General features: G+C 43.5%; 1 protein-coding gene across 1 annotated transcript; it reads right to left on the bottom strand.

Moving 5' to 3' along the window:
- Positions 1 to 889: 889 nt before the first annotated feature.
- On the bottom strand, positions 890 to 14,575 carry LOC124474184 (inhibitory synaptic factor 2A-like). The gene is made up of 3 exons (XM_047030120.1): positions 13,407 to 14,575; positions 9,624 to 9,695; positions 890 to 1,073 (listed from the first exon to the last, which is right to left on the bottom strand). The coding sequence occupies exons 1-3, from the start codon at positions 14,573 to 14,575 to the stop codon at positions 890 to 892; spliced, it is 1,425 nt and encodes a 474-aa protein (XP_046886076.1).
- Positions 14,576 to 14,924: the final 349 nt, after the last annotated feature.

Below are 14,924 nucleotides of genomic sequence, written 5' to 3'. Positions count from 1 at the left end.
ACTGTAAAACATCAGTAATTACTCCTCAATATTTATACATAAAACTATGACTCAAATCCAAAAGTACATGTTTTCTGCATAACTAGCGACTGGATATGCTTCAAGAAGTGGAATCCTAAACCTAATTGGATATACTATAACAAAACATTGCTTCTATATTTAGAGAGGGCGTCATTCCAGGTATTTTTTTTGTATTCCTGAATTGTGTGTCAGCACATGAGGTTGACAGTGAGAGAGTGTGTAAGAGCGAAACGACAAACAAAAGCAAAAGGGAGACAGAGATAGAGCGAGAGAGAGAAAGAGAGAGAGAGAGAGAATAAGTGAGGTTTTCAGGCATGTCGTGTACTTTGTTAGTCCTCTATCCATGTCACTCTCAGTATCCAAATGTCTGTGCTGTGCCGAGGGGCTGATGTACAGCTGAGGAAGCTTCTGAGAGAACAAGCCTTTCACATGGCGATTCCTCTTCTATTCAAAGACTGGTGTCTCTGGGGAGAGAGAGACCAGAAGTATGTCTTTGGAAAAATGTAAAATCATAAATAAAAAACTGAGAGGTACATTTTCTCAATAAATAAATAAACATCCATTTTCGAAAAAGAGGACACAAACATACCCAGTCTCACCTTGTTCTGCAAACTTCTAACCTGCTTAAGTCAATCGTCTCTGGCACATTAAGCCATAAATGGAAGGTTTGGCAGGCTCTAAACCATCATGAACAAAAGATTGTTTTTGTCTCTCACAGAGAAGACTCCCATTATAGTTCAATCCCAGAATCCCATGGTTGCTGTGGCTCTCTGTCCTCTGGAGTGGAAAATCTTCTTTCGGACTTGCCAATGGAGGGCCAGACAGGTAAAACAGACCCGGAAGGCCATTCCAAAGCCAGACAAGTTCTTTAAAGAAACCAGAGTTTCCAGCGGGCATGCTTTTTGGACTCAGTCTTTGACTTGCGTTTTGGGGTGGAGGTGAACACCTCGTGGGGGTAAGGCAGAGCAGGGCATTGTGGGTGATCCATTGGGCACAGTCTCTTCATCAGCGGCTGCAGTTTATCCTCCTGCTGCTTAAAGTCCAGCTCCACACTGCAACAGACAACATGGAAAAGTTACCAGCATGCTTCACTGTTTCTTTGATGTTGTACTGTACTCTACATAGGGCGACAATGAAAGGGTTTTAGTGTGAGATGTATTTAACATATTCATGTTTTCTATCTTTTTTTCTTGTTGTTGATTACCAGTATTTAAATGCTTTAATGTCATGCACTTCGTTGAATGTTTTAGATCAACTTTACTATTTTCATTATGACTGACACGTTTTTCACAAACAATCAATGCAATAGCATGGCTCCACATAATGTGCCATATCAGGTCCTCTCAAAGGTTAGCTGTAGTTGATATTTTACCAGATTGTTTGCCAATAATATTGATATCAAGTGTTTGGTCCATCAGTAATCCAGGTCAGTGACTAGAGGCCAGGTGGACAGAAAGAGGCGGAAGGCCAGTTACACTGCATCATTGATAATACTATCAGCACCACTTGCATCCTCAGTTACATCATTCAAAAACGGTATACGTCCAGAGGCAAGGCGTGTCTATGACATTTATATCAAATGTGGACACGTTTTAGGCATTGTCCTATGTTAACACTGCCTTGATGTGGAGATGGTCGGGATCCTGATGACGTCATACTTCCTCACTGCTAGGGTAATCCCTAGTTGGCTACTACGTGTCTGCTGGGACATGAAGCTTGAACTCTTAGATTAAATCTCTCAGGACTGGGAGGAGCACAGGGTTTAATCCCGACGAAATGAAATCATTGAGAGCCAAAGCAGAGGGGGATATGCCTCTGTATATTATACAGTAAGAGGAGAATAAATGCATTATTATACATTACGTGCTACAGCCCTACTCTCCTTTTATGGATATTGATCCAGTTCAGTCTCGGTAGCTGGGTAGTAAATATGGAAAGTATACTGGCTTGCAATTTAGCACAAATATGAATCATTGTATGCTATCCGCCTGGAATGTACAAAAGATTTATTTAAAGATAATGCATTAATATGACCCTTCTAACTAGGCAAACCATGGAGTGGTCTAAAAAAAATGGCCATCGTTATTAAAATGACACACACTGTGCATCTACATTTATTTATTTTTTACTTTATAGTTTTATTAAACTACTGTAACATCCTTGATCAAATTATATGATTTGGAGTAGCATACTTCTGCTGGACAGACAAACAGCAGCCTTCTTGGGCAGGCCAATTAGGTCTATAAAGAAGATGTTTGACTGAAAGTGACATTATGCATTTTGAAAAACTGTCTGGACACCAAAGAGAAGTGTCAGTTCAGAATGGATCTCGATTAAAAACATCCAGAGAAAATGTGATTGCCAAAATTGACTTGTTGGTCAATCCATGCATTTTAGAAGATGTGAATGCAGTCTTGACACAAATCCCTGTAAAAAGTTCAATGTGACGTACATACAGAATATCACTAAACCCAATATCCACTATTGGGTTTAAATTTCATATCACCTAAAAGCAGCACATTCCAAAACAAATTCTCCTTCTAGCAATTTCAGAGGTTGACTGAAAATAAGTTTGAAACAAAGTCCTAACTGCTTCATATATTCAGAACATTCCCTTATTCCCCAATATTTTCAGAAGGGTTTTGAAAGTTCAGCATCTCTCAGCTCAGCCAGATGCCAATTCACAGAGAGCAGAGCAGAATACCACAGCACAGCACACTACGGAATGGTCTTGGCACTTATTAAGCAATTAATCACTTGGCGAAGGGCTGCAATTACTGTGTGCTGTGGACAATTGACTCAGTGGGAAGCCATGGGCCCCCGGTGTACGACACAGAGGAGCCATAGGGAGCTGGTTCTGAAGCACAGTAAATAAAGGAACCAGATCTGAGATCATTTCCATGTAAACAGGAGGAGATGTGGGAGTGTGCTTCAGGCTTTCACATGCAGACCATTCTGCAGTTTGATTGTGCTTTATGAGAACCTGCTTCTATGATCTGTGGTTAGCTGAGTGTTTACCTGGGGTCCTGGTGGGATGGACAACACTCAATGATGGCCTCTTTTGGAAGGGAGCTGTTGGCGGTGGTCTATCTGTCAAACCCTGTCTTCCCCTTCTATTGTATACCTGTTTTTATTCTCTACTGTTTACTCATTGGTGGATTCTTGAGGACAAGATTCATCTTGTTGTTGTCATTGCTGACCCTGTACTGCTGTGTTAAGAATATAACACAGTAAGCTGTAGAGAAAGCTGCACATTTCCTTTTTGCCTTTCCTTGTAACAGGAACAATCCTTTACGAGAAGATGTTTTCATTGTAATGACTGGACTTGATAATATTTTACTTTACTGGCTACGGGGTCCTCAACTTTCAAAAATTAAATTAGACTTTTTATCATGAGCAATTTACAATCACAACCAAACAGTTGATTACGTAATAAACACCAAAAAAATCTGAGCTTCATAAACAATTATTCACTGAAACACCCAAAGCGCTGCAGACTCAGCATGGGGCACACAAGTTAATTACCACCTAGCTTCTCATAAGTCATTACACAACATCACTACTGAACTCATCTTCCATTCAATTTGATTATCACGTTCCTCTAAAGTCATTATCAGCTCCAAATTGAATGAAACTCCTCTGGAGACCCTATATAGTGCTGTTACAGTATCGTGCTGCTCTCGCTCATACAGTGCAGAGCCATAGCCAGGTCAGTTGCTAGACATTCTCACCCCAGTATATTCTCTCACTAACTACTGTTGGTGACAGTGCCGTGAGATAACACACAGAGGTGTTTCACTTTCAAACCAGAGGTATGTCATTTTCTCAGGATAACCTTCTCTGCATGCTGACTGTGGGGTCACACAACGTTCACAGTTAATCCTGCAGCAAAGCTACAGAAGGCTACCGTGGTTGAGGACTAGCATCGTATCCTCACCAGGAGCATAAAGTGCTCAGGGTTCTGGAGCTCCATTATGACAAGCCTTCTTCTTTTTTTTCTTTCTTTTTTTTACTTGGTGCCCACCTCCTTTGACATTCCCCTATTTTCCCCATGCTCTTGGTTCTGGTAAGGAGAGGGTGGGGGATCAATACCGTTGTGGTTGTTTATGCCCCCTGCCATCAATGCGTCCCTCCTCTCCCTTACCCTCTCCCTCCCCGCCCTGTTTGTGTCCTGTTTGTATTGGTTGAAGTGACGCATGAGATGCTGCAGTATATAGGGGGGTGGGGCCAGAGGAGGGGTTGCTGGTGCTAGGGGTGTGGAAGTGGGGGGGAGGGAGCATGGAGGGAGGGGTAGTTGGACACTTGGTAGGGCCCGTAGATTGAGTACCTTATTGGGGCTTGGCCGCTGTCTGGAACCCCGGGCCCAGGATTTATCGGTCTTATTGGAGCTGTCGCGCCACTCTGCATTGAAAGGCCCTGCATTTTAGCGGCTGCAAATCTTGGCAATGAGCAGTTACTGTCTAAGTTTGAGGAATAATTGGCCTTTTGGTTCTGACTTGCTCTGTTCTTAAGTTTTTTTTGGCCCAAAATCGCTCACTGTACTGTACCTGGGCCAGCTCATTAAGGCGAGCCACAGAGTGGACTGCCCAGCAAGGTGATTACTGCTGCCCCATCAGCAGTTTGACTCACCATCACAGGCCTTGCAGAGGTGTCGGGATGATAAAACAATGACCTGTGGGACCAGACCTTGTGTGTATGGCTCTAAGTGTACTGTACATACTGTACTGTGCGGGTAAGTGTGCAGATTAATTTGTCTTCATATGTCCTGGGGAAGAATACAGGCCCTACTGTATGTAGAGGGGAAACCATACATACACAATTAAAGATCTCATTAAATATAAACCATTGGACCAACATGACAAGCTATACACTCATTGCTTAGATGTCACTGTAAAATAATTATTCACTTTTAGTGAGGCCTTTGCAGAGGAATACGAAATACAACAATTTGCTAAGTTTTAGCTATATTTACAACCCTTGCTTTGGCAGGAATGGATAGCGTCTTGATAAATTGCCGTCTTGCTTGCCAAGTCTTGGTACGCTCTATTCAAGGACAGTTCAAAATCAGACTGATGCACACAATTCAGGCAAGATGAGCTGAAAAAGCCATTTGATGATACAGAGCACTGATGAAATGATAATCTTCTCCTTTGTGGATGGTCCACAAAGACCTATCTGCATTTCCTCTGCCAATTTATGACATTCCCACATGGAGTCGTTTTCAGCAGTTGGGCTGCAGGCACTTAGCTGTTTGGATTATTTGAACTCTGATGAGAGCAAGTGATAGCCCTTTTTTTCCTCTGTTTTATATATACAGTGCCCTCCAAAAGTATTGGAACAGTGAGGCCAATTCCTTTATTTTTGCTGTAGACTGAAAACATTTGGGCTTGACATCAAACGATGAATGTGAAACCAGAGATCAACGTTTCAGCTTTTATTTCCAGGTATTTACATCAGGATCTGATGCACAAATTAGAAAATATCACCTTTTTGTTCGAACCCACCCATTTGTCACGTGAGCAAAAGTATTGGAACATGTGACTGACAGGTGTGTTTTGTTGCCCAGGTGTGTCCTATTACATACATTATTCAATCAATAAATACCACTGAATGTCTACACTCAGGTTCAGATTGGGTAAGATAGGTTTTGTCTATGCAGACTGTATTCAGAGGTGAAAACAACATGAAAACCAGAGCGCTGTCTTTGGGTGAAAAACAAGCAATTGTGAGTCTTAAAGAAGATGGAAAATCAATCAGAGCCATTGCAGAAACATTGGCCATAGCCAGTACAACCATTTGGAATGTCCTGAAGAAGAAGAAAACTACTGGTGTACTAAGTAACAGACGTCGAACAGGTAGACCAAGGAAAACATCAGCAGTTGATGACAGAAACATTGTGAGAGCTGTAAAGAAAGACCCTAAAACAACTGTTAGTGAGATCAGCAACAACCTCCAGATGGCAGGAGTGAAGGTATCACTATCTACTGTTCGCAGAAGACTTCATGAACAAAAGTACAAGGGCTACACCAGAAGATGCAAACCACTCATTAGCAAGAAGAATAGGAAGGCCAGGCTGGAATTTGCCAAAAAGTACAGAGATGAACCTCAAAAATTCTGGGACAAAGTTTTATGGACTGATGAGACAAAGATTAACTTTTACCAAAGTGATGGAAAGGCTAAAGTTTGGAGAAAGAAAGGAACTGCTCATGATCCCAAACACACAAGCTCATCTGTGAAACACGGTGGAGGTAATGTCATGGCTTGGGCTTGCATGGCTTCTTCTGGGACGGGCTCACTAATCTTCATTGAGGATGTAACACATGATGGCAGCAGCAAAATGAACTCGGAAGTCTACAGAAACATTTTGTCTGCCAATTTAAGGAAAGATGCAACCAAACTGATTGGCAGAGCCTTCATCATGCAGCAAGATAACGACCCAAAACACACTGCCAAAACAAGTTCATCAGGGGCAAGAAATGGAAGGTATTAGACTGGCCAAGTCAATCTCCAGACTTAAACCCTATAGAGCATGCATTTTACCTGCTTAAGAGGAGACTGAAGGGAGGAACCCCACAAAACAAACAACAACTGAAAGAGGCTGCAGTGAAAGCCTGGGAAAGCATCAAAAAGGAAGAATGCAAAAGTTTGGTGACGTCAATGGGTCACAGACTTGCTGCAGTTATTGAAAGCAAAGGATTTGCAACTAAATATTAAGTCTTATTCACTTAAATATGTTTTAAGTATATCTGTTCCAATACTTTTGATCACATGACAAATGGGTGGATTCAAACAAAATGTGATATTTTCTTAGTTGTGCATCAGATCCTGATGTAAATACCTGGAAATAAAAGCTGAAACGTTGATCTCTGGTCTCACGTTCATTATTTGATTGTCAAGCCCAAATGTTTTCAGTCTACAGCAAAAATAAAGGAATTCGCCTCACTGTTCCAATACTTTTGGAGGGCACTGTATATATATATATATATATATATTTATTTTTTACAAATAAATGTTTTCCATCTCTCTAAGTCATGTAATAACCGTAACCTTGTTAGTCCCACATCAGTTTCAGAGCAGCATGCCATTCCAAATAGTTTTCATTGCACTGCATTGACACCAATGTGGTGGCTCAACCGGGCATGACATCAGCATTTATGTACATGACTGAGATGGACGATATCTAGCAAAAAAAAAACTATCTTTTAATTTTATTTTATTACATATGAATCACCGAAATCACCAAGGAATTGCACAGCCGGTCACACTTAGTAAAGCAATTAGATGACACGGTATCTGACATGAAGGAAAACGAAGACAGCGATCATGTACACAATACATTAGAGGTTGTCTGGTTGCTTTTTAAAATCTGCTTTCATGCTTGAAAAATCCTTGACAACCCACAATAGCAAGAACATCATTGTCTGCTTTTATGACTACATAACACAATCACTGTGATCATCACGACATTTCTTATGATGGTTCTTTTATTATGGATGTACTGTACATAGTTACAAACTATTGATGATTGATAGTTGACAAATGGTATTCTACAGACACATTCACACACAGCTAGGGGTGGGTTTGGATGAATGCTCTATACTATTGTCTGAATAGGTCAATAGCTGGGTTGCAGAGGTTACAATGGAGATTAACTTTCTAATTGAGGGATTAGAGCGGTTGGTGTTACTGGTCAAATAATCTACTGTGGATGTCCTAGCTGAAAATAAATTAACGTTGATCTCATAAAAGATTAAAAAAGCCGTCTCAGCAGCATCTATGTGCATGTACATGACTTTTGATAGAGAGAAATTGAATGTGTCCTGACAAATACATTAGTTGTCAAGCTCCTGTGTGCACCATCATATGTTCATTCATCTTCATCTTTTGTGTACATACTGATAAGATGCCTTGCAAGCGTCTGGAAAAATCTGTGTTCTGATTGGTCATCACAGCCATACTGACCCAAAAGTTAAGCTTTACTCAACTTTCACATCTTTATTATGTTTGTTTTGCATTAGTGTGTATTTTTATGGACTATGGTCCAATTTAATCTCTATCTCTGAACAATAGTGTATTTTGTGATCTCTAATATTTTTGGGGAAATACAGTTTCCTTCTTCTTTCTGCGATATATGTATTATTTATGAATAATGTGAAGTAGAATATGCAAGAAAGGAAAGTACTGTGTTTCCTTTCTTTGTACCAAGGGGAAGTGAGATGGAACCCTCAAGAGTGTTAACTGTCAGACAACAATGAAATCCTTGTCTTAAAGGATATATTTTTGAAGTGCGTGTGTGTGGGAGGGAGGGGGGGAGGAGGGGGGGGCTTGGAGCAAAAGTTCTCAACTTTTTAGCTTATACAACTTTGCTTGATAAGGCATTTTGTGTAATTTGAGGTGATGGTCTAACACTTCCTGTGCATTTAGACTCAGCTTCTCCTGACCTCCAATCCAGCAACTGCAGCTCTTACTTTGCATTGCATCCTGATCCCTTCAGGCAAGTGCTAAACAATCATCCTCGCATCGTCGCATTGAACACAGGCTGGCTTTACAGTGTGTAGTATTGAAGTCTATTCACATTGTTTAGCTTTTTTTGCTTCGTAAAAACCACCACCATCTGCGCCCCTGTCTGTGTGACTGGGATACTGCACTCTCTGACGTAGCTGTAAACAATTTGACAGGACGGTCCAAGCAGCGGAGCAGAGACCTCTGGCTGGAGGTGACAGATGACACGGGAGTCACAGATGGAGTGGATTTGCCACCTGCCTCGGAGCCGTTCCCACCTCTCGCTCTGTCTGACTGAGGATGAGAGGGAACCTGAACATTTAAGACTGTGTGCCAGAGTGACACCAGTGGGTATTAGCCAAAATGGAGTTGTTTGTCATGGGGGCTGAAATGGACTCAAAAGTTAAGTCAAGTAACCATGGCTATGGAGTTGATGGCTGCAGACTTCATTGGCGGGAGCTTGGAGAGTTAACGCTTACTGACTGGATATCGTGGCTGGTTCCCAGCTGCTCTTCTGGAGACTCAATTGTATTTCCCTCTCCAGACTAATTCATTTCTCTCTGCTGTGTTTGATTGCTTCTTTCTGCTGCTCCCGCTCAGGAACTCCTCCACTCAGAGCCCCTCACGATTGTACGGGAGAAATGTGCTTTTATTTATTTTAGAACCCACCACCCTGACAGTGACATGTTTGCGCCACCTGCCTCGGGATATTCACAAAATAATGAGCTTTTTACAGATTGTGCTCATGTCTTGATTCCATTTTTTGATCGATTAGGCCTACATTACAAATTCACAGAACTGAAATTACAGTTTAGACTGTCACGGAGTAGCCTATTTGTTGTAACTACTGACCTGACATACAATATTGATCAAACTATTGATCTCACGCATAAATAACCTGGAGTCTATTGACTCCTCATACTGAGGTGGACAGTGCCTGATGAGTTACTGTATCATTATCTATTTTACAACAGCCATGAACAGCTAGTAAATTCCTCACCAGCCAATTATACAGTGTATGGTGATACTTGTTTGTACAGTGACAGCCAATGGCATTTTTTTTGAAGCAGTTAGCAAAATGTATGGAAGGAGAAACCAACCTATAGATGATGCAAGCACTGTTTCGACACGTGTCACAGTTGGCGGTGTCCTGTCCTGTCCTGTATGACAGCCTGTGGATGGAGAAGAGAAAGCCAGATGATTCTTTAGGGTTAGTCTACTGGGTGTTCAAATTCACAACCTCAACATCACTCAGTTGGTAGATTATAGATGTAGATCATGGAACGGGCACAGTTTTGTCTGTCTTGATTCCAATATCCACTAAAGGCTTTAGTTGTTTGCCTATGCTCCGTTGATTCATCTTCATTTAGTGGCATCTTCACTACTACGTTCTTCCTCGATTAGTTTAATCAGGTAAAAGACAAGCTCATTTAAAGTAAAAGGATTATCTTGTTTTAGCCTTTGTATACAAATGTGCTTCACCATCTCTATTCTATAAACTGGCAAGTACCGTCTAAATGTTACATAAATCATGTCTAATGAAAAATCAATAGAGATTTACTGTACTGCATGCTTTGTTTTCCCCAGTGTACTTTCAACTCAATTTATTTAAAAAAAATAATGAGATTTAGAGAAGATAATCAAGATGACAAATGTTACCCACACTATGTTGTTTATGACATTCCCAGTGCCTCAAGGCCTATACTGAACGAGGGTTGGGATTATTTACTTGGTGGATCCTCCACACATTTGGAGGATCCACATTTCCCCTGAGGCATTAACAAGGACCAGCGTAGAGGACGTGAGCGTGGACGAGCACGGAAATGGGAGGACGTCTATATAAATCTATCCCAGGCTTAATAGCTACCGTCCATCACCTCCTCTACCTCACTGGCAGCCATACTGTATAATTGTGTGCACGTGTGCTCGTGTGTGTGCGTGTGCGATACAAGCGTCAAGTCGAGGGGACCTGGGGTGCCGCTAGGGACATGTAATCGCTCGCTGTCAGATGAGCCTGATGGATGATGACGGAAGGGGTGACCGTAAGAGGTGGCCTCGTAGACAGAGAGAGACGGACCTGAGGACCAACCTGAAATGCTGATGAGGTTTCAAGGTCACTCGGTTCATCCATTTCCCTTCCCTAACAAGGCCAAGTAAAGGCCAGAACAAATGGAGATTCCTTTAACATGTTGAATTTTAATAATTGATCATTTGGCACTTCTGGTCATAAACAGATCAAAAATGGGAATGGTTGTAAATTGGATTTTCATTACCGTCAAAGTGATTGCTTTCGTAAACTACCCAATTCGGAGGAGAGGAAGTCAATTCCGTGGAGTGCCACTGTTCTGCTGTACAAGCTATGGTTTTTCGAAGCTCCGTCAAGGGGGGAAGTAATAAAGTAATTCTCTGAGCCGTGCCTCTAAAAGTCACTCTGTGCGCTGTGAGGCTGTTTGTTGGCGCTGGCTCAGACCCGTGTTGTTTGTTTGCTCACGTCAGCTGTCCTGGGAGATGGCCTGTCCTTATCATCTCTCTCTACCCTGACTTTCTGCCTCCCTGCTTCTCCTCCTGCCTGTCTGTCTGCCATTACTCTGAAGACATCCTTGCTGGCCTGCCTGCACGTGTGCCTGTCTAAATACCTTGCCGCTGTTAGCCTGTCTGTCTGCTTGCGCAGGGGAATAGATGTGGCTGTTCGCTCCATCAATTTCCGTAACAAGGTTGGGTCAGGTTAGGTCGGATTATCCTGTGTGTTTGAAGGATAGTCAACAATGCACATACCCACACAAACACCAGACCCCCTCCTCCCCACACCACCACCTCACACACACAGCACCCAGTAGTGATGTCAGCATTTCTAAGACAACCTGACAACCTGCAGACATTTCTGATCCGTTTTGATGGTGTTCAATGCAACAGTCTTAGGAAAATGTGTTACAGAACTCCACTAACACCAGACTTCACCATAAATATATATTACAAAATATTGGAATCGAGAAAGTGGATTTTAAAACACCATTGGCAAAAGTCATTTCTTCGCTATCGTCCGTTATTATCAGTAGACCGTACGACACCCCAAAGTGTGTCCCTGGTCAGCACAGTGCACGCTCTCTAAACTCCTTCGAAAGTCCTTAAAACCCCCATCAGTGTCTGATTTAATGTTGACATCCCAAATAGCCTCAAGCTTTGATACAGTATAATGAGAAGAGCCTTGAACAATATTCCATAATACAATTCTGCTGCTGATGCAGTTTAAAAACCAAAGTCAATTAGACTATAATGAGCATGCAATTGATAGTAAACAAACAGTTTGGAGGTCTATGTTTTTAAAGCTGTGTCCCTGGCAAGAAGTGTGTGGTTGGGGGTTGCGAAACTGTTTGATTCATGGTCCATGGCCTCAGCCCTAACCCTACAGTAACATAAGCTTTCTACCAAAACGTCATTTTCGAATTTCCCCGTTCCAAATGTCAAAGTTGAACAGCCTCTCGACTGCACAGATTAAGAAATGTGCACTTGATCAACGTTTCTAAGCACGCAGTACTTCTTGCAGCTTCATAGCGTAATCTAAGCGAGCAGCCAGAATCGTGTCCCTACGTTAACTTGTCGGTCTGCGTCTGTCCACGATCCACTGGGAGAACATGGATGAAGCCCTTCTTGTCAACACAGGAGTGTTGTGGTCTAAAAGCAGTGCTTTCAGCTGACAAACCCACAGCCATGATGCTACCTCTCTCCCCGTTGGGAGTAGGACGGCTTTTAGATGCTGTCCTGTTATTTGCACTCGGAGTCTGGGACCTGGGCTTTGAAGAAAGCTGTCTGAGTGGTCGGAAGAGATGGAGGAAGGTAAGGAGTGAGGGAAAGGAGGGAGAGATGTATTTTTGTTGTAGTTGAGCGAGATTGGGGTTTGAGGGAATAGGGTGTGTGTTTGTGTGTGTGTGTGTGAGTGTGTGGGGGGGAGGGGAGGGAGGGGTAGTTCTGCAGTGGGCCATGCAGTTCCGCTGTATGCAGGACTAATAATAGTGACGGAGCAGACTGAAGGTGCCATAGAGAAGCAACTTAAGTAGAGATGAAAGGCTTGGCTTTATGAGCCGCTGCTAATTGGCCCTAAGCAAGTTCCTGTGAGATGACACTGGAGGTGTCTTGTTCTCGGGTGGCTGGGGAGGAGAATTAAATGCAATATGCTTTTGTGCCGCTCTGGGTTTTGGCTTCAGACAGCTTTTCAAGTCCCATCCATTGGTTAAGACGTGTTAATGTTCTTGGCCTCAAATAAATATAGAGGAGCATGTGGCTATTTGCTAGTGCAGAGTTTGGGAGCAGTTATACTCCCCTGCTCATGTGATCAGATTATGCAGTCCACGACAATGTTTACTGTGCATTCAGTTTCAATTCTGCCCCCATACTGAGTCTCAATATTTTAAGACTAATATCAACTCAGCGCCAACACTGCCAGAAGCCAAATGTCAAATATGTGACAGGAGCTGGTAAATTGTGCAAGGTTATTTTCCAGTTTTACATATTAAGAAAGTGCAGATTGTGAGCTTGTTGTGTCATTCATTGAAATCTAAAAATAGTTGAAGACGATGTGCTTATTATAACATCGGCACACCTTAAATAAACTAGCAGAGAAAAATTCCCAAGTATATCCAGACAAGTATATATTCCTTAACAAGCCTACATTCCCGACATGACTATGCGTATTCAGCTATCCACAAAAATGTGTTTATTATGTTTATTACCTTTTCATTACTTTCATAATAGAAAAAAAATTAAAAAAATAAATTGGGCTCTCCCAGCGCCTTTTGAAGATTGCCGACATGCAGACCTATTAACCAGCTCCCGTCACACGTACATAGGCCATCATGAACCAAGATAAAACTGCACAGTCTTCTCACCCTTCTCTCTGGGCTTCTCCCTTCTCCAGCTCCTGGATGACCCCCAGTAAGACCTTGATGGTCTCCTGGCTAGAGCTGATCAAAGTCTCCATGGCCTGCAGCTGTGCTTTAATCTCTCCATCCCCGGGGGAGGGCACCACCTGCCCGCAGGGTCCCAGCTGCCCTGGGGGGCAGCCCCGACCCCCCACACTCTGCTGAGGCTGGCTGGAGGATGATACCTGTCCTGCACTGGCCTGAGGCGGAGCCTGAGAAGAGCACCCAGCGCTGTGGGGCAGCGTTTGGGAGTGCTGTCCGTTGAACTGCGTGGCCTTCTTGCGTTTGTACCTCCCCGACGGACTCCCTATACAATCCACACGGGTTAAGGAGTTCCACGCCACGGGACCTAGGGTCTTTGACCTCGTGTCCTGAGAGGAAACCTCACAGTTGACCAGCTGGCGTTTGGAGGAAGTGCCGTCTTTCAAGTCCAGTGTGTCTTTGGATAATCCTTTGTGTTTGGTCCTGGTGCCACAGACCTGGTACTCGGCGTCCGCCTTGGGATCAGCAGGGGTTCTGGAAACACCCCCTGGTCCAGCGGGGATGTGTGAGGGGTCCGGACAGGTCGGCCCGTCAATGCAGTTAGCGCCAGAGAGCAGATCCTCTGGCCCACTGCTGTTGTCCGTGTGGTGAAGAAGCGCTTTGGTCTGCCCCACAATTTTCCCCCCACAACGGGATGACGCGGCCAAACTCCCTCCCTCCTCCCCTTCCCCGGGCCCTTTAATGTCACTCAGAAACCCATTGTTCTGCCCTTTGTGGTTCTCCACCAAGGCGGTGTGTTTGATCGTGTGGCCCTTCTTCCGCTCAAAGGGAAACGTTTGGTAGTGTTTGGTCAGGTCCGGCGAGGTCTGCACGCCCGTGCTCTTGGTCACGTTGGGGATGGAACGCCGCGCAGGCATGGTCATGTACTTCCTGTATGTCACCTTGCAGGAAATGGAGCGGGAACCCTTCCCTGCCGCTCGCTGCTCTTTCTGGGCCTCGCAGATGTCCTTAAAGCGGACCTGGAGGGCCTTGTTCCTCTTCTTCACCTGGGGCCTGCCTGACTCCTCCTCTGGACCGTGGGAAGGGCCTGTGTCCGAGTCCGACTCTGAGTTGGAGAGAACCACGCTTTTGCTGCTGGCCTCCCTACTCACCATGGTTCCTGGGAACAGAGGGCGGAGAGAGAGAAAGAGTCAGTCGGTGTTATGTGGGAAGGTGGAATCTCACTTCTGTAGCGTTAAATAAAGAGAGAGACAGGGAGCAGATGGTCCATTTTTTGGTCTGACATCACGTCTAGCATCCTGCGCGTTATGCTTTTTTTCGGCAGTCGATTATGTTTGATATTGCGAATGACGTATGCGAAAAAGCTTTTCATGTTTAAAAATGGTGAGGTAAGCTAAATTCAATAATAGCACAGGTCACTTGAGATCTTTCTATGATAAAGAATTACCAGACCACAAAGACACCATCTTGGTCTGCAAGGTAGTGATCATTGTTTGATCCCTA

Source organism: Hypomesus transpacificus, chromosome 11 (genome assembly GCF_021917145.1).
Source record: "Hypomesus transpacificus isolate Combined female chromosome 11, fHypTra1, whole genome shotgun sequence".
Lineage (NCBI taxonomy): Eukaryota > Metazoa > Chordata > Actinopteri > Osmeriformes > Osmeridae > Hypomesus > Hypomesus transpacificus.
The sequence above is the reverse complement of the archived record's forward strand: the minus strand, read 5'-3'. Positions and strand labels throughout refer to the sequence as shown.

What these genes read in the sequence shown, in the direction of transcription:
- LOC124474184 (XM_047030120.1), bottom strand. Translation starts at nt 14,575, where the DNA reads ATGGTGAGTAGGGAGGCCAGCAGCAAAAGCGTGGTTCTCTCCAACTCA. An exon ending in GGAGAAGCCCAGAGAGAAGG is followed by an intron (nt 9,696 to 13,406) that starts GTGAGAAGACTG and finishes CTCCATCCACAG; the next exon opens with GCTGTCATACAGGACAGGAC. An exon ending in AGTGCTTGCATCATCTATAG is followed by an intron (nt 1,074 to 9,623) that starts GTTGGTTTCTCC and finishes TGTCTGTTGCAG; the next exon opens with TGTGGAGCTGGACTTTAAGC.